Genomic DNA, 18496 nt, shown 5'->3' on the forward strand with positions numbered 1-18496 from the left:
AAAAAAAAAAAAGGACGTATCAAAAGATCTCAATTCATTTTTTCAAAAAGCACAAGAACATAAAAATCACAGGTAAAATGAAGTCAGAGAGAATCATCCTGTAAATACAGATACATGCAGGAAGAAATAAGATTTTTTTCCAAAAAAATTCAATCTATTTAAAAAAGTAAATAATGACATTCAATTTAAAGTCATTAAAAAAGTCATTTTTTAAATGAAATGTGGAGATCCTGTTTATGGTGTACACACCTTGGTTGTTTTGTAGAGATTTTATTTTACCCATTCTACATGGATTTAACTGAAGAACTGATGCAAGTTCACATCCTCCATGGACTGACCTGGTCTTAATTTTTATTGGCTCATGAGAACCAGAACCCTAAAACAGAAATAATTGTCAGCTCTAAATGAAATCACAAGCAACCATCTTAATCAAAATCCTTGAACATTCAACACAAACCTTCATGTCATCTAAAACATTCTCTGTCTCCAAACTTTCATGTGGACGAAGAGGAATTTTAAAGACAGCATTTTCTTCTTTTATCTGTAATGTTGGTTTATTGTCTGGAGAGAATTTACTCAAGGGCTGAAGGATGATGCATTCCTGTAAACAGGGCTCATCTGGGGAATCTCTGGGCAATGTGCAGTTGCTACCTGAGGCCTTACGGCTTGAGGAAAAACCCTTTGGAATAGGCTTCAAAGCCTCATAAAGAGTCACTTGCCTAAATCTGGTTTTAGAGGTCTCACTTCCTTGGCTTTTCTCTTGACGCTGAACAGCTGAAAATCGATCAGACAGATCCAGAGGTTTATCCATCACACAGTCTCCATTCATGGAAAACTGATTATCCATTGGAAAAGGGAAAGCATTTTCTTTATCAAAAGAAGCCTGGGGGCAGTTTATTTCATGTTCATTTTCTTCCTCACTTTTCTTCCTTTTGGATGTTCGGCCTCCCAATGATTTCAGGGGCTCCAAATGTTTATCAGTGTTAGAATCTTTAATGTGATCAGTCCTATCTTGTTCACCTGTGGATTCACTTACATTTTTATTTATAAGTATCTGTTTATTAGAAGATGGCTGGCTAATCATCTTGTTTACTTCAGACCCAAGACTATGATGTGTGAAAAGGGCACTATCTTCAGATTTTGATCTAGTTTTTTCTAATCTAGAAATGCAAGTGTTGCTAAAAGGAAGTGTTTTCACATGATTTTTTCCCCCAGTTTCTAAAAGAGATGGGGACAAACTTGTATTCAAATCTAAACTACTTTTCATACTAGAGATAGCTCCAAATACAGGAGATGACACTCGAGTAGGCAATTCTTCTTGAGGAGGAGTCTTTGAAGTAGAATCTGAAAATCTAAATAAAAAGTGATAATAACTCTTTAATACAGAACGAATAGTAAGGTCTTATCTACCTATTAGAGGTAAATGATTAACCAAAATTTAAGACAAGGTACAGCTTTTGGCTTCTCTTCATTTACATGACGAAAGTGAAGAGGAAAAGCAGAGGAAAATGACATAGGAAGTATTTCTTAATATCATAATATGCACATTTAAAAAAATTTTTCCTAAGTGCTTTAAATAACTTCATCATACAAAAAAAAAAAAAAATCACCTTTGCCAGATGCAGTGGCTCATGCATGTAATCCCAGAAGTTTGGGAGGCCAAGGTGTGCAGATCACTTGAGGCCAGAAGTTTGAAACAAGCCTGGCTAACATGGGTGAACCCCATCTCTACTAAAAATACAAAAATTAGCCGGGGGTGGTGGCACACACCAGTAATCCTAGCTACTTGGGTAGCTAAGCCATAAGAATCACTTGAACCTGGGAGGCAGAGGTTGCAGTGAGTTGAGCCTGGGTGACTGAGACTCTGTCTCAAAAAAAAAAAAAAAAATCATATTTTAATAAATTGCACTGAGAACCTAAGTTCTTTGGTTTTGACATTTTATCATGAGTAACTCCAGTAAACAAAATTCTTACACTACAGAACTGAATATAAATTAAGACTCAGCCTGTCTCTAGCAGAGAAAATCCTGTAGAAAGAGCAGTAACTTTAAGTTTGAAGATGTGGGCTAAGATCTCTGGCTCTACCACTTAATAGCTATGTGGCCTTAAACAAGACATTTAACTTTTTTTTGGAGTTGCATTTCTGTCATCTTTAAGATAAACCAAAAAATGGGGGTAACAAAATCTACTTTAATGAATTACTAAGATGACATAGTAACTGTGATGTATATATATATCTAAAAACCAAAAGCTCTTTTAAAAAGCAAAATGCTACATAAATACAGGTATGGTGGCCTTCCTTATCTGTGGGTTCTGCATCTATAGATTCAATCATGTGGCTAGAAAATAATTTGCTCTTTTAAAAACCATAATGCTACATAAATACAGGTATGGTGGCCTTCCTTATCTGTGAGTTCTGCATCTATAGATTGAACCATGTGGTTAGAAAATAATTTGGGTAAAAAACCCCAAATTTCACAGCATTCCAAAAGGCAAAACTTGAGTTTGCCATGTACCAAGTACTATGGTGAATCTTGCAAATGGACTAATATGTTGGCACTGTATTAGGTGTTACAAATAATCTGGAAGTTACATAAAATATACAGGAGGATGTGCATGGGTTATATGCAACGATGATGGCCATTTTATGTAAGGGACTTGAGCATCTTCAGATTTTGGTACCCACATGGGAGGGGGTCCTATAACCATCCCCCACTGATATGGAATAGCTGTATTATTAGTTAATGCATATTCTGAAATTAGTAAAAATGAGATGCAACACAATCTTGGAAGCACATTCAAGCTTCTAGATGCATTTTGTACAACATCTAGCTTTTGGAATTATAAACACCGAAGCGATGACTGGGTCTTTAAAGGAACAGAGTGACAGGCTGGGAACAAGTACTACTTGATAGAAACATGGAAAGTAGCTAAAAATGATATCCACCTTTCTACTGTAACACAAAAAAGCTCTCAATCGGTCATAAACTAGGGAGACAATTTTTTAAAGTAAAAATTTATATAACCAGAATAACAAACCATATGCTGAAGGAGAGAAATGGTTTAATTATATGGAATTCATTGTAATGGGATCTCCCCAATAGCATATAAGTTTTTACCAACATGCCCCTAATTACCTTAAACTATCTTCAGTATTTCTTGTAGATTCCTCAAAAGGCTGTTTCTTGTGATCTCCTTCCAAACAGTGGTAGAGCTCATCACCAAGGGGGCTCATGGGACCTTGAGTTTCCTTTAAGAGTAAAATATGAAGCATACCGATGTAATGGAATTTGTTCTTTCTTAAAAAGGGATGAAGTACTGATATATGTTGCAATGTAGATAAATCTCAAAAATATATTAAGTAAAAGAAGCCAGACAAAGGCCACATAATGTATGATTCCACTTATATGAAATATTCAGAGTAGGTAAATCTATAGGGATAGAAAGCAGATAAGTAGTTGCCAGAGGATGTCAAGTGGGAGGTGGGAGGATGAAGGGAGGAGAATGGGGATACATGATTAATGGGTATGAGGTTTTCTTTGAAGGTGATAAAAATGCTCTGGAGCTGGATAGAAGTGGTAGTTGCATAATAATGTTAATGCACTAAATGTCGTTGTATACTTCAAAATGATCTATGTTAATTTCACCACAATGAAAAATATGAAGCATACTTTAAGTTTAAAGAGAAAAACATCAATATTTTACATATGTATATTCTACTACTTGAATATAAAACTCCAATTCTAAAAAATAAGATTCAGATGCAGAGAAGGGAATAGAGATAATTATTCATACTGAGGGGAGACAAATTTAAAATAATCCTTTAAAGAACTGAGTTTCTCAATCTTTGCACACAAGTCAACTGGAGATCTTGTTAAAATGCAAGTTCAGTAGGTCTGAGATCCTGCATCTCTAACAAACTTCAAAAGTGAAGCAGATGTTGTTGGCCCATGGATCACATGCTGAGCAGCATGTCGTTAGATTTCAGCTCCCTTGATCTATTTGGTGTCTAAGCTATGACTTGCTGGGTTTATGGGTAAAAGGGAATTAGAAACTATAAAATACATTTAAACTTCAAAGGCTAAAAACTACCCACTTTCATTTAAGAATGAATTTAAAACTAGTAAGGACAAAAAAATCCAAATGTCATGAAAAACAAATTCAATTTTTAGAAATTCAACAGCAAGACAATTTAGTAAGAGTACAGCTGGGTGTGGTGACTCACATCTGTAATCTAAACACTTTGAGAGGCTGAAGCAAGAGAATCTTTTGAGGCCAGGTGTTTGAGACCAGTATGGGCAATATAGTGACACCCCTACCTCTACAAAAAAAATATTAGCTGGGCATGATGGTATACATCTGTAGTCCCAGTTATGTGGGAGGCTGAGGAGGGAGGATCACTTGAGACCAGGGGTTTGAGGCTATAGTGCCCTGTGAATAGCCACTGCACTCCAGCCTGGGTAACACAGTGAGACCCTATCTCTAAAAAATAAAACAAAACAACAATTCTGAAATCAGCCTAAAGGTGTAGGTCTTCTCTTAGATGGAATGAGGGCAGGGATGGGGCATGAGAGAGAGGGAAGGGAAGAAAGTTGACAATATCTCTTTGCCATAATTACTCCCTTAAATTTTGACTCAACCCATATCCCAAGAATTCTAGATTCTAGATTCCTGAGACTACTGGGCTGACAACAGAAATAGGCCTTTCTAACAACATAAGTTTTGTTTTAGGCCTTTACCCAAGATCCTTAGATAAAATAATTATCTTGCTTAATTCTCTTAGAACTGACCTAAAAAGACATAAAATTAATTCATGTTATTGCCAAACTAAACAATTACTTACAGATTCTTCCTGAACACGAAGTCCAAGTGTTTCAGCAACAACTGTAGCTAAATTAAAAGATGACTTATCAGGGGTATAGCTGCTTGTTCCATGTGTTTCTAAGAATAAATAATACACCATTAAAAAAAATAATAAAACCAATTATACAAAACTGTAGAAGCTAGATATATTAAAATGACAAAAGAGGAAGGAAAAGGCTCAAGAACCACTTTATCAGATGGCACTAGACACATTTTAAAATTCTGTGCAAAAGGTCCAAAATACCTAACATAAATAAATGGCAATAAGTTGTAGGTCTATGCTTGGTAAAATTTTTCAAGTTTTATGTTTTTCCTAAATGAACTGAATGCAGTAGGTAGATAATTTTCCTTATTGCCACTGGGAAATAAATCATAAAATGGGTTTACAGTGGAATTATTGTGGCTTATGTTATAAAATGAATATTAAACTATATTTACAGTATCTTTCATGAAAACATGCTTTGTAGGAGAGATTGTCAGCACTGCATATTTTTCAGGTCTTAAGCTAACACATATTCGTAAATCACCTATGTTCCCGTATTTTATAAAGGTTTAACTCAAATATTTATGGAGCACTTATTATGTTCCAGGTATTGTGCTAAGCACTAGATGAAAAGAAAAAGTTCTTGTTCTCAAGGAGCTTATGGGCTATAGTTGAAAGGTAAAAAGAGAATTACAATAGAATGTGATAAACATTATAATAATGGTACAAAAAAGGGGTGATTTAAAGATAGAGCAAGGACTCTTAAATCTGTCTTGGGAAATCAAGGAAAGTTATAAGTGATACCTAAGCTGACTCCTGAGAGAAGGAAGAATATGGCAAGTTAACTGGACTGGGAATAGAAAGTAGAATTCTAGGTATAATTAAGGGTCTACATAAGTGAAACAAAATTGTTTGTTCAGGGAACTATGCGTGGTTTGACTGCTAGAAGTCAAACTGCATAAGATGGGAGTAGGACACAAACCCAGTTAGGTTGGTTAGGTTATGATTAGGGGTCAGATTATGCAAAGGAGTTTCAAATTTATCCTGTAGACAATGAAGAGATATCCAAGAGTTTTAAATAAAACAAATGCGATGTGTGGGTTGAAAAGGTACTTGTGGCTGTGACATACTCATAAGGCAACAAGCAATCACTAATAGGCAAGAGGACTATTAGATTACTAGAACATGTTGTCTTGATGAGAGATACTAGTAGCCTAAACTAGTATAATATGAGTGCAGAAGAATACGTAAAACAGATATTTAGGAGGCAGAATCAATAAGACTTAGATGCTCTTTAGAAAAAACAGATGAAGCAGAAATCTAGGATGACCCAAAGAGGCATGTATAGTGTCATTGACTGAGACTGCAAATACAAGGATGAAGAGTTGGTTTGACAGGTTAAGTGTCAACTACAGACATGCTGAAGTTGAAAGACGTCCCTGTAGAGATATACAACAGCAGGTAAATACATTGGTTGGGAATCCAGAAGAAAAGTCTTGATCAGAGATACAGGTTTGGGATTTATTAGCCTATGAGTTAGAGCAGACTACTGGCATTCCTCCAGAAAGAGATAGAAAGTGAGGCCAGGTGCAGTGGCTCACGCCTGTAATCCCAACGCTTTGGGAGGCCGAAGCAGGTTGATCATTTGAGCCTAGGAGAGTGAGACCAGCCTCAACAACACGGTGAAACCCTGTTTCTACGAAAATATAAACATTAGCCAGACATGCTGGTGCGTGCCTGTAGTCTCGGCTACTTGAGGGGCTGAGATGGGAGGATCACTTGAGCCTGGGAGGTTAAGGCTGCGCAGTGAGCTGTTTGTGCCACTGCACTCCAGCCTGGGTGACAGAGAGAGACCCTGTCTCAAAAAAAGAGAGAGACAGAAATAGAACAGCCATAGTACCATATATTTTGGAGAACAGCAACACTGATGACATTTGCAGTCAGAGGCAGTTCAAGTGTAAGGAGTAAGAAAGGGTATGTGAATTCTCAGCAAACTGACACAAGAACAGAAACCAAACATGTTCTCACTCATAAGTGGGTGTTGAACAATGAGAACACATGGACACAGGGAGGGGAACATCACACACTGGGGCCTGTTGGGGGGTAGGGGGCCTAGGGGAGGGACAGCAGAGGGTGGAAGGATTGGGGAGGGATAACATTAGTAGAAATACCTAATGTAGGTGATGGGGGGATGGATGCAGCAAACCACTGCGGCATGTGTGTGCCTATGTAACAATCCTGCACGATCTGCACATGTACCCCAGAACTTAAAGTATAATAATAATAATAATAATAATAAAAGAAAGGGTATGTGAATGTATACTCCTCTCTTCAATCCCTGTAAGTCTCCCTCCCTCCCTTCCCCTGTACGTCTCCCTCCCTCCCTTCCCCTGTACCTGCCTCCTCTAGCACTTTTCTCTCTCCTCTCTTCCTTCTTCCCTCTCTCTTGCTCCTCTCTCCTTCTCTTACAGGTAGGGGTGGGGGAATAGAATCCATACTACAGTGAGTCAGAGTGAATAGGAATTAAGAAAGTAAAGATATTGAGTATAGACTATTAATACTTTTTCAACTCTGAAAAGAAGCTGTAGCTAAAGGTGGAGATGATTAAAAGGGGGGTTATCTCTTAAAGATGGAAGATAACATATATGTATATGGGGAAGAATAAGCCAGCAGAGACACTGCAGATACTGTATAAGGAAGACAGAACAAATGATGGAGCAAAGACCTGGCAGTAGCAGAAGAGAATTGGCTCTAGAGAGCTCAGAAGCAACGATCTGCCATACTAAGTGCTATATCCCCAGCACCCTTTGCTGGACCCTGAGCCTCCATGCACATACACACATATTCATGGACAGATAAACAGATACACATGTTAATATAAAATGATTTGTATCTTTCGGAATGTAACTTTTACACTATTATAAAATGAATAAAAATGATTAACCTTGGCTAATCCTTCCAACTGGGCTCTGGATCTCATCTCCTCTGACCTTTCTAAGGATGCTGCAATTGTTCCCTCTTTCTCTAGAATTATTAATTTCCCCTCTTTACTTCATCATCCTATCAGCCTAAGTATATGCTGATCATGCTATAATATTTCATCTTGAAAAACTCCTCCCTGGACCTATGTTCTTCTTTAGCCACTGTCCTGTTCTCTCCTCCTCTTTACTGTAAAATATCTTGGAGGACTTGTTTGTATATGCTCTTTCCACTTTCCCTTCCCTCAGTTTCCTCTGAACATGACACAGATCTCAGAGGATCACCATTACACCTTAACGGCTTTTATCATGTTACTAGTTTAACACTCAATGATCTCCACACGACTAAATCCCATGGTCAATTCTAAGAGGTCTTCATCTTACCCGACCTATTAGCATGTTAAACACAGTTGACCACTCCTTCATCCTCTCTCCACTTGGCTTAAAAGACATCACTTTTAGTCTTCCTAGCTCCTTCTCTGTTTTGTTGGTTCCTATTTATTTTCACAACCTCAACAGCTACAGTATTTCTCTTAAGGGAGTGAAAAATGAAAAATGGTTCGGGGCAGGGAGGAGCAAACAAACAAACAAACAAAACCAAACCAAACCAAAAAAACCCCTTACTCTTTTATGTATAAAGCACAGACATACATGCATACACATATCACTTAAACAGATATACAGTATACCTGTAGTAATAAAATTCCAGGGGGGAAGGGATTGGGAGGAAAAATGTCTAAAAAGGCTAGGGTGGGGGTTCTTCAACAAATGAAAAGTTGAAAATCATGGCTTTACATAATGAAGTTCCCCAAGGCTCAGTACTTGGACTTCTTCTCATCCCCATCTATACTCACTTGCTTGTAATCTCATCTTCTACATGCTGACAACTTCCATATGTGTCTCCATCCTAAACTTCTCTGAACTCTCACATCTACTCACAAATCCAAACTTTACAAATGTCGATTTTGCATTTCAAATAGAATATTCCCAAAACCAAACTTCTAATTTCTACCCACCCCCACCCCAAACTATAAACCTGTGGCTCCTAGTCTCTTCCATCTCAGTAAATGGTAACTCTATTTTTCCTGTTATCCAAATCAATCTCTCCTTCACTCACTCTGCTTCAGCCACACAGGGTTCCTTAATATTCCTCAAACAAACCAAATGGCATCTTCACTGCAAGGCCTCTGGGCTTGCTAATCTTTCTGCCTGAGTGCCCTTTTCCCAGATTGACATGTGACTCACTTCCCTCCCTGTGTCCCTATGCAAATAATCACTTTACAAGTGAGGCTTTCTAATATCCCTTCTTACCCTGCTTCACTCGTCTTCACTTGCTTTTGTCTGACAAATGTATGTCAGACAACGTATTACTCCCTCAACTTGATCATAAGCTCCATGAGGACAAGCGCTTTGTTTTATTCAGCGCATGGGATACAATAGACACTTATATATTTGTTGAACAAATGAGTAAATCACAGTAAAGCCTTCTTTATTTAAAATTATTAGTAATTTATGTTAATAATTAGGGATATTTATATGAACTAATAATAGGATAGCATTACTTTCTAATATGAGAAAGATATTAAACTAGTAATATAAACAAAAGTATATGAATAATACCTTTAAAATATTGTCTAAGTTAGACTGTGGGTCACTCTTACCCACCAATAACCAAATTTTAAACTTGTAAAGTAATCTCAGTATCTTGCTTACTGGCCATTGGAGATTGACTTTGATCATAAGTGTCAGCTACTAGAATTTCATTTTCATTAGGATTATGTTGTGGATGAGTTGAAGACTTGGAAACTTTTCTCAATTCTAAGGAGAGAAAAAAAGAAAAGAGATTACATAATAAACAATGATGATGGAAAGCATTATCAAATTATTTCATTTATTCATATTAAAAATTTTTATGTATTTATTTGTATTTAAATCCATTATAAGTACTACTTTATTGACATAATTATCATATTCTAAGAAGTAAGCTCCTTTAATTTCACTAAGAAACAAAGCTGTTTAAGTTAAGACATTGGGTGAGCGGGGACTAGAACAGAGAGCTTCTTCTGATCTAAACTGCCTAGAGTAGTAACATTTTCATGTTACTTTTCTTTTTGTATTTGTTAGAAATCAGCAGGTTAATTTAAAAGGTATACCGGGGTGGGCACAGTGGCTCATGCCTGTAATCCTAGCACCTTGGCAGGCTGAGGCAGGAGAATCTCTTGAGCCTGTAAGTTACAGGTTGTAGTAAGCTACAGATCACACCACTGTACTCCACCCTGGATGACAGGGTTAGACCTAACTCACTCAATCAATAAACAAATGATCAATCAATCTAATGTATACTATATCACTTACCTCCATGATCTTTGTTTTAGAGTTTTTATTTTTGGGAAGGAAACTCTGAAGCATGCTTTATCAGAAATCACTCCACTATTTAAAGATTTAGTTCAAAGAAAATCAAAATAAGGGCAAAGTACAGTGAAATGGTTTTACTATTTATAACTTGGGAATAACATTAAAAAGTATTATAAACCTTAAAATAAGCAAGCAAGGGAAGTTAAAGAACAGGACTAATTAGTCATTAAAGCACTTAACATTATTTTAAAATCATTTGTATGGCTCAAAGTTATCATACATCTTAAAACCAAATTTTGGATTCCAAGTAAAAAATAATCAGAACAAGATTAAAGCAAGTGAATTACATTTCTAAACAGTTATATGCTGCTTTCATACAAAGAAGAAATAAACCAGAAGCATTTGTATTAGTTATGAATGACTTTCCTAATACGAAATTGTTTTCTAAATATTCTTATATGTGGATTTAAATCTGATCTAAATTATGCAGTGATTATCTTTAATGATTCATGTCCTGTCTGACAACAAACTAAAAGGTCAATGGATATTCATTTTAGATCTACGATTTTACATTTTAACTTAGCTCCTAATTAAGTGTAGGATTTTTAACAGTTCTTTTGTTTTCCACTAGATGGTGATACAAACACTTATAAAATGGGGGAAAACTGCCAATGTTCCAACATCTAAGAATAAGATCTGCTTATTTGTTTAAAGGCATATTTACTGTCAACAATTTATTTGTATTAAACAAATATATCTAGAACTATGTATATATTCCCTACCCCCATGCTTTCCTTGCTGCAAATAGTTTAGGTTAAAAATTAAAGTCTTTACTGTTTGTTTTAGATTAATACTAAAAGGAATACTTGTATCACGGCACATAATAAATTATGGGACTACGTGAAAGGCAGTTTTAAAGCATTTAGCAGAAATGATAAACTAGGCTGGAATTAGAAACATGCCACTGAAAAGCCACAAAGTAGACACATTATAACACTATTTCTTGCCAGGCCTGGTGGCCCACGCCTGTAATCCCAGCACTTTGGGAGGCCGAGGTGGGTGGGTCACGAGGTCAGGAGATCGAGACCAGCCTGACCAACATGGTAAAACCCCATCTCTACCAAAAAAATACAAAAATTAGCAGAGCATGGTGGCATGTGCCTGTAATCCCAGCTACTTAGGAGGCTGAAGCAGGAGAATCCCTTGAACCAGGGGGCGGAGGTTGCAGTGAGCTGACATCACGCCACTGCACTTTAGGCTGGGCAACAGAGCGAGGCTCTGTCCGCCCCAAAAAACAAAAAACAAAAACCCACCATTTCTTGATTATCATTAACTCCCAAAAATGATAATAAATAAAAATAGCCAGTTATAGAAAGCTCCAATGGCAGGGGTACCCATGGGCAAAGACCTGGAGAGTAGGAAAGTTCAGACCTAGGAAGATCTATATTTGAATTCTGACTCATCTACAAGTTGACTTTCAGTGAGTTATTTAACCTTTCTAAACATATCTTTCCTCATCTATAAAACAAAGGAGCTGATAGTTATCTCACACGCCTGTTATGAGAATTAAAACACAGCAATAATATATGCAAATCACTCAGCATAATACCAGGTACATAGCAGGTAAAATTAACGTTAAGTTCCTTTCCTTTTTCCTTCTATCCCACTTGGATATATACACATAGGATTATTTTTAGAAGAAAAAGAATTTATTTACTATGTTTATAAAATATGGCATATTTACATGTCATATAGACAACACGTATCTATATATAACATGGGCAGAAAATGCCTTCTCAGTCATTTTACTAATAGTAGTTGAACTCATATTTGTACCATGTGATACCAGAATAGTGACTATTTTCTTTCCACTAGATTGAATAACATAAAAACTAGTAGATGAGCAATGGTTTACAAAACCAGAGAACTAAAATACAACTCCAGCTCTTACCATTTGCACATACAGAGTGCTCCAATTTAGTATGTGTTTGTTCTATGTATCGGACATGGGGGTTCTCCTTTCTTCGCAGCCGGTTAACGCCAGAAAATGAGAAGGCTGTTATCGGTGACTCTGGAATAATGTCTTCCTCACATTCAAGCTCAGCTGCTTGATGCTGTTGATCATTCCTAGAGAAGAATGACAATGGAAAGCAAATCAATTAAATAAATATTAAAACAATTACTACATGGCATGGAGTTACAGCAGAACACAACCATGAAGCTCTAAGGGATGTAATTCCTTGCATCTAATGTTCCAAACCTAAGGATTAGAGAAGTACACAAATAATTACAGTACCCAGTGGGGAATACTACTATGAAAAGTGAAGTAGAAAGTGTAGTCAGTGGCACTTCAGATGAAATTAAAAGTACTTCAAATTGCAGACAAGATCAGCAGAGGATCCACAGTTTGAGGAAAGGCAAATAGTACAGTGTACTTATGTTGGAGAAGGGAAAGCTGGAATTACATGAAGGAGAGCCATGAGCTAAGTGTGTACATAACGTAGAAAGCAAGAGGAAAGAAATTAAGGTTTTAAATCATGGATATAATGTGACAATCTAACAGCATTATGCCACATAAGGACAGGAGGTCAGGAAACCACTTAGACAGTGGCTATAATAGTCCAGGCAAGATGTTCTGTCTGTGGTCTGAACTAGAATATTGTAAGTACATATGGAAAGGAAAGAACCAATGTTAAACATGGTGGTAGTAGAATTAGCATGCTTGACAAATATAGGATGAGAACACTAACACTGATAACAATCAACATCTGTTATATGTTTACATTGCCCGGCACTATTTAAATAATCAGTTTAATTATCACAACTCTATGAGGTATTATTACTTTCATTTTACAAATGAGGAAATGAAGATATAGAAGTCATTTACTAAAATGGTAAGTAACAGTCAGGATTTACATCTCAGCAGTCAGACCCTAGAGGCCCTACTGTTAACCAAATGTGTTACCCGTAGTCTACAAGAAGGCTTCAAAATCTGAGTTTCTGTTGCTACTTCTATCTAGGTCCCTGTATAGTTTACTCTCAACAGCAGTCACAAGAGTCCTACTAAGACATAAATCGGCTGGGCACAGTGGCTCACACCTGCAATTCCAGCACTTTGGGAGGCCCAGGCAAAACCCTATTGCTACAAAAAAAAAAAAAAAAAATTAAAATATTTGTTGGGTGTGGTGGCACATGCCTGTAGTCTCAGCTACTTGGGAGGCTGAGGTGGGAGAGTTGCTTGAGCCCAGGAGGTCGAGGCTACAGTGAGCTATAATCATGCCACACCACTACAGCCTGGGCAACAGAGTGAGACCCTGTCTCCAAAAAAACCAAAAACCAACCAAACAAACAAAAAAAACACCGAACCAAAAAGACTTATCAATTAAATCTCATTAAGACCCTGTCACATCTGTTCATTTCACTGAGAACACAAGCCAAAGTACTTTGATCTACAAGGATCCTACATGACTTGATGGTGTCCCTCCCACATTTCCTCTCTGACCTTTTTTCCTATTATATTCTTCTACTCCTGCCACACTCTCTTCCTTGAGGTTCCCCAAACACACCAAGCATACTCCCACTTTACATACTTTGCTCCAGTTGTTCCATCTGCTTGGAATGTTCATCCCCAGATGTCTACATACCTAATTATTTCTCTAATCTCCTTCAAGTCTGCTGGAATTTTATTGTTTAAAATTGCAACCTCCCTTCACACACCTGGTTCCCTGTTATTCTGCTCTATAATCTTTATCCACAGTATTTACTGCTTTCTAATATAGTATGCAACCTATTCATTTTTATTTATTTAGATTTTGTTTTTCAGGCTGAATCTCTGTCTATTGCCCAGGCTGGGGTGCAGTGATACAATCTCGGCTCACTGCAATCTCAGCCTCTCGGGTTCAAGTGATTCTTGTGTCTCAGTCTCCCGAGTAGCTGGGATTATGGGCACATGACAACACACCTGGCTAATTTTTGTATTTTCAGTAGAGACAGGATTTCACTATGTTGGCCAGGCTGATCTCAAACTCCTGACCTCAAGTGATCTGCCTACCTCGGCCTCCTAAAGTGCTGGGATTACAGGTGTGAACCATGACGCCCAGCTACAATTTATTTATTATATCTATTGCTCACCTGTTAGAAGGTAAGTTCTAAGAGGATAGGATCTTTGGTTCACTGATAAATCACAAGAGCCTACCACAGTAGACATATAGTAGGTATGGCAAAAACATTTGTTGAGTGAATATGAGACATTCCCAGATTCCACTAGAGAATCAATTTATGTGGATCTAGGCATATGTTCTTGCCTAACTCAATTTAGGACCAATGGTACTGAAAGATTTGGTTTGAATTGAATTGTGAATATTGAGTAAAAATAAAGTTAACCGACTTTCCCATGTCAAACCATAACTGACCTTATTTGCCAACCAATTGTTACCAGTCTGTCAGACATCTAGGCTTTACATGATCAAATCAGTCTGTTCTATTAGACTCACATCAGCTTGCAATAGTATTTCCAAATAAAAAGTTATATAGTAAGAACTATACAAACTATGACCAACAGAGACTTTAAAGAGGCATTAATTGGAAGACAAAGATTAATTTTTTTCAACAAAGATTTAAACTTTAATTTCCTGAATGATATCAATATTATTTGTGGCCTTTAATCCTCCATTTTATACCAAGAAACAATCTTTAGAGCAAATACCTAATTATTTAAAATTTTATTTTTATGTTTTTGAGACGGAGTCTTGTTCTGTGGTCTAGGCTGGAGTGCAGTGGTATGATCTCGGCTCACTGCAACCTTTGCCTCCTCGGTTCAAGTGATTCCTGTGCCTCCTTGGGTAGCTGGGACTACAGGTTCTCATGCCACCACACCTGGCTAGTTTTTGTATTTTTAATGGAGACGGGACTTTACCATGTTGCCCAGGCTGGTCTCGAACTGCTGACCTTAAGTGATCTGCCTATCTTGGCCTCCCAAAGTGCTGGGATTACCAAAGTGAGAGCCACTGCACCCAGCCAAATTTTGTTTTTAATTGACAAATAATTGTAACTACTTACTGGGTTCAACAACATTTTTTGATACATCTTTACACTGTAGAATGATTAAATCAAGCTAGTTAACATCTATCACTTCACATATATTTTTTTTTAATAGTAAAAACATTTAAAAGCTACTTGGCAATTTTGAAATATACAATCATTATTTATTAAATCACCATTCTGTGCAATAGATCTAATATCTAATTTTTAATCTCTTCCTGTAATTCTACTCTTATTCTGGAAAAACAGTAAGTTAAAGTCATATGAGAAAGGCTTGTAAATTAATGGAGTGTGAAATCTATCTGACCTAGCTTTAACTAATCACGTCACAGCCTGCTCGCCTATTAGTCATAAAAATTCAACCTGAAACATGAATAAGTCACGAGAAGAAATTGATTTCCTGGCAGAGTCAATGTAGAAGTAGCTGGGATCATAAAAGGAAAAAACAAAAACACAAAACTAACTCTAACTAGAGTTTCCTAAACTAAGTAAAGGAGTGCCAGCTTTGTCTTCCTTTGTCATAAGAGGAAAAACAAAACTCCATACATTAACCGAGTTCATTCTTTAAAACATTAGTGTCACTGATTTTTTGGGAAAAAAAAAAAAAAATTTTTTTAAAAAAAAAAAAAAAAAAAAAAAAAAAAAAGAAAGAGTTGACACCACAGCTTTTGGTTAAAATAATTACACACACTTGTCCTCCTTTCACTTTTCCCTCTGATGGCTTGAGCTGTTTGCTTTGTGGGCCCCTGCTCCCTCTTAAATTCCTGTCAAAATTGTCTTAGTTGGTTTCTTCCCCAAAGACCTATAATTATGGATCTGGGGTTTCCCTTCATGAGTCTGTAAAAAAGTTTTAAATATTCAGCTTTTTTTTTTTCTTCTCTGAAGAACTTGTATTTCCAGTTAAAAACATAATTTAAACTTAAAGTAATGTTACAGCCATCGTAGGGGAGGTGACAGTACTGCTCCACTGATCATGCTATCTCTAGAATATTGAATTCTCAATTCAGATATTGACAAACTAAAACATTTTTAAAAATTTGCAATTTGAAGAGTCCAAGTAATGCTACATAAATGAACAGAGGATATTTACTCTAGAGAAAACAATATTCAGGAGGGCCATGGTAGCTGTCTTCATGCATCAAAAGAGTTGTCAAGTAGCAAAGGTGAATAGACTTAAGATGGTCCCGGAAGGCAAAGTCAGAATCAAGAAGTATAACTTATAAGCAGTGTAATTTCTATATAAACTTACAAAGAATTTTCTAATAACTTTGTCTCACTAAATTTAAATAGGCTTGGGAAACAGTAAACTTCTACTAGACATGATCAAACAATAGCTATTTGTTAAAGAAGTTGTATAAGGAATTCAATTTAGAAGAGGGTTGAATGAAACCAATTCTACAGTCCTTTGAACTCTTATGTGTATAGACTCCTTTGACTTTCACTGACCCATCACATCTATTTCCTAAAACAAAGAGAGTGATGACCTCAATACCTAGCTTATTTATATATATATTTAACTTTATAATGGCAAAATTTTACTGAATAATTTTGTTGTCACTAATAACCGTTCTACCATATAAGCCATCTGTAACATCAAAACTAGCTCAGAAGAGTTAGAGTTACTGCATTTAACAAGCAGAAGCATAAGTCAAATAACATTTTTTCTAAAGTTCAGGGGAATTTCAGGCACAAATAGCATAATAGGATAGTAGTTTAAGTTGTCAGAGAAAACTAGGTTGCCTTTACAAGACCATATTTGCTTTAAAAAAAAAAACTGCGAAGCAAATGCAATTTGTTTGAGATCAAGCTACAAAAGAAGTTGGTTCATGAGAATCACAACTATCTGAAATTTTAGAAGAGAATAAAAGACACAATCAGATCATCTCCTATACTCTTTTGACTAAGCATGTCCTAAATAAAATATATGTCTTGAGCTCATCTATATGATTACTCTTTCCTATAATTTCAAACTTTAGGCTTTCCTTCTTTTCTAAAATATCAATGAGCTTTAACAGGAAAATGTGTATGTTTGAGAACGCTGAAAATTAATTCTAAACTAATTAGAATTCACATTTCTACCAAGCAAATGACATGATATAGTTTCAACATAATTTATACACGTTGGTTTCTACTTCTACACACTTGGTATCTCACCGTTTTGGTACTCATAAAGATCAAGGCTGATGTGTTCAAAATACCGTAAGCTATGTATATACATAATCACTTCATATAAAGTAATGTAAGTCAACAATCACTTATCTGAAATCCTTGGAACCAGATGGGATTCTAAATTCTAAATTTTTTTTTTTAATGAAAGATAATACAGAGCATACATACATAATTACATACTAGCTCCAGTGGAATACAAAGCATCATCCTGTAATCAAACCCATTGATTTTTCACAGCAAAACATGAATACTCACATGAAGTGGGATAAAATCTATAAATAGCATTCTGCCATTGCAGTGAAGTTAGGTTGTGAATAACATTTCAAAAATAACCTTTTGGGTTTTGGAATTATACGTAACAGATTGTGGATCTGTGTCCTATGTTCTCTATTATATTGCATTATTAATATTAGAAAGTGTTGACATTTTCTTATAAACATTTTATAACTTCAGTCTGATTCCATAGGTTCTTTTCCTTATCTATTATCTCTCCTCAAAAAGTAGACTGATCACATGGGAGGAATATCAGAATTCTATTGGATATCCATAATACTAAAAGTATATTGGTAAGAATGATAATTCCATTTGCGAGATGTGTTTATACATAAATAACTATTCTAAGCCAAATAGTATGTTTCATCTACATAGTTTTACCGAAGTTTTTGTAATGTCTACTCAAACGCAACATGATCTTTAGGAACTCTATAATGCCATTAGGACCATACTGAATCCTGAGTTTTCAAAAATAGTACATAAGCTTTATATAAATGGGAACTGAAAGCTAGTCATATCTCTGCTCTGCATTAGTCAGATCATATCTAGAAAAATACTCTGGCTGGGTGCAGTGGCTCCCGCCTGTAATCCCAGCACTTTGGAAGCTGAGGTGTGTGGACTGCTTGAGGTCAGGAGTTCAAGACCAGCCTCGCCAACATGGTGAAACCCTGTCTCTACCAAAAATACAAAAGTTAGCAGGGAATGGTGGTGCACACCTGTAATCTCAGCTACTCAGGAGGCTGAGGCAGGAGAATTGCTCTAATTCAGGAGGCAGAGGTTGAGGTTGCAGTGAGCCAAGACTGCACCACTACACTCCAGCCTCAGCGACAGAGTG

General features: G+C 36.4%; 1 protein-coding gene across 8 annotated transcripts in view; it reads right to left on the bottom strand.

Moving 5' to 3' along the window:
• The window catches only part of RBBP8 (RB binding protein 8, endonuclease), a 131088-nt gene that overhangs the window by 49861 nt on the left and 62731 nt on the right, over positions 1-18496 (bottom strand). For all 8 annotated transcript variants that reach the window (XM_037728057.1, XM_037728053.1, XM_017498726.2 and 5 more), the window contains 6 exons: positions 12131-12306; positions 9538-9642; positions 4844-4941; positions 3138-3250; positions 458-1352; positions 250-376 (listed from right to left, as the gene is read on the bottom strand). In XM_037728057.1, the coding sequence (XP_037583985.1) occupies positions 250-376; positions 458-1352; positions 3138-3250; positions 4844-4941; positions 9538-9642; positions 12131-12306 (1514 nt within the window). The remainder of the gene's footprint in view (positions 1-249; positions 377-457; positions 1353-3137; positions 3251-4843; positions 4942-9537; positions 9643-12130; positions 12307-18496) is intronic.

This window comes from Cebus imitator, unplaced genomic scaffold (genome assembly GCF_001604975.1).
Source record: "Cebus imitator isolate Cc_AM_T3 unplaced genomic scaffold, Cebus_imitator-1.0 Scaffold12, whole genome shotgun sequence".
Taxonomy (NCBI): Eukaryota; Metazoa; Chordata; class Mammalia; order Primates; family Cebidae; genus Cebus; species Cebus imitator.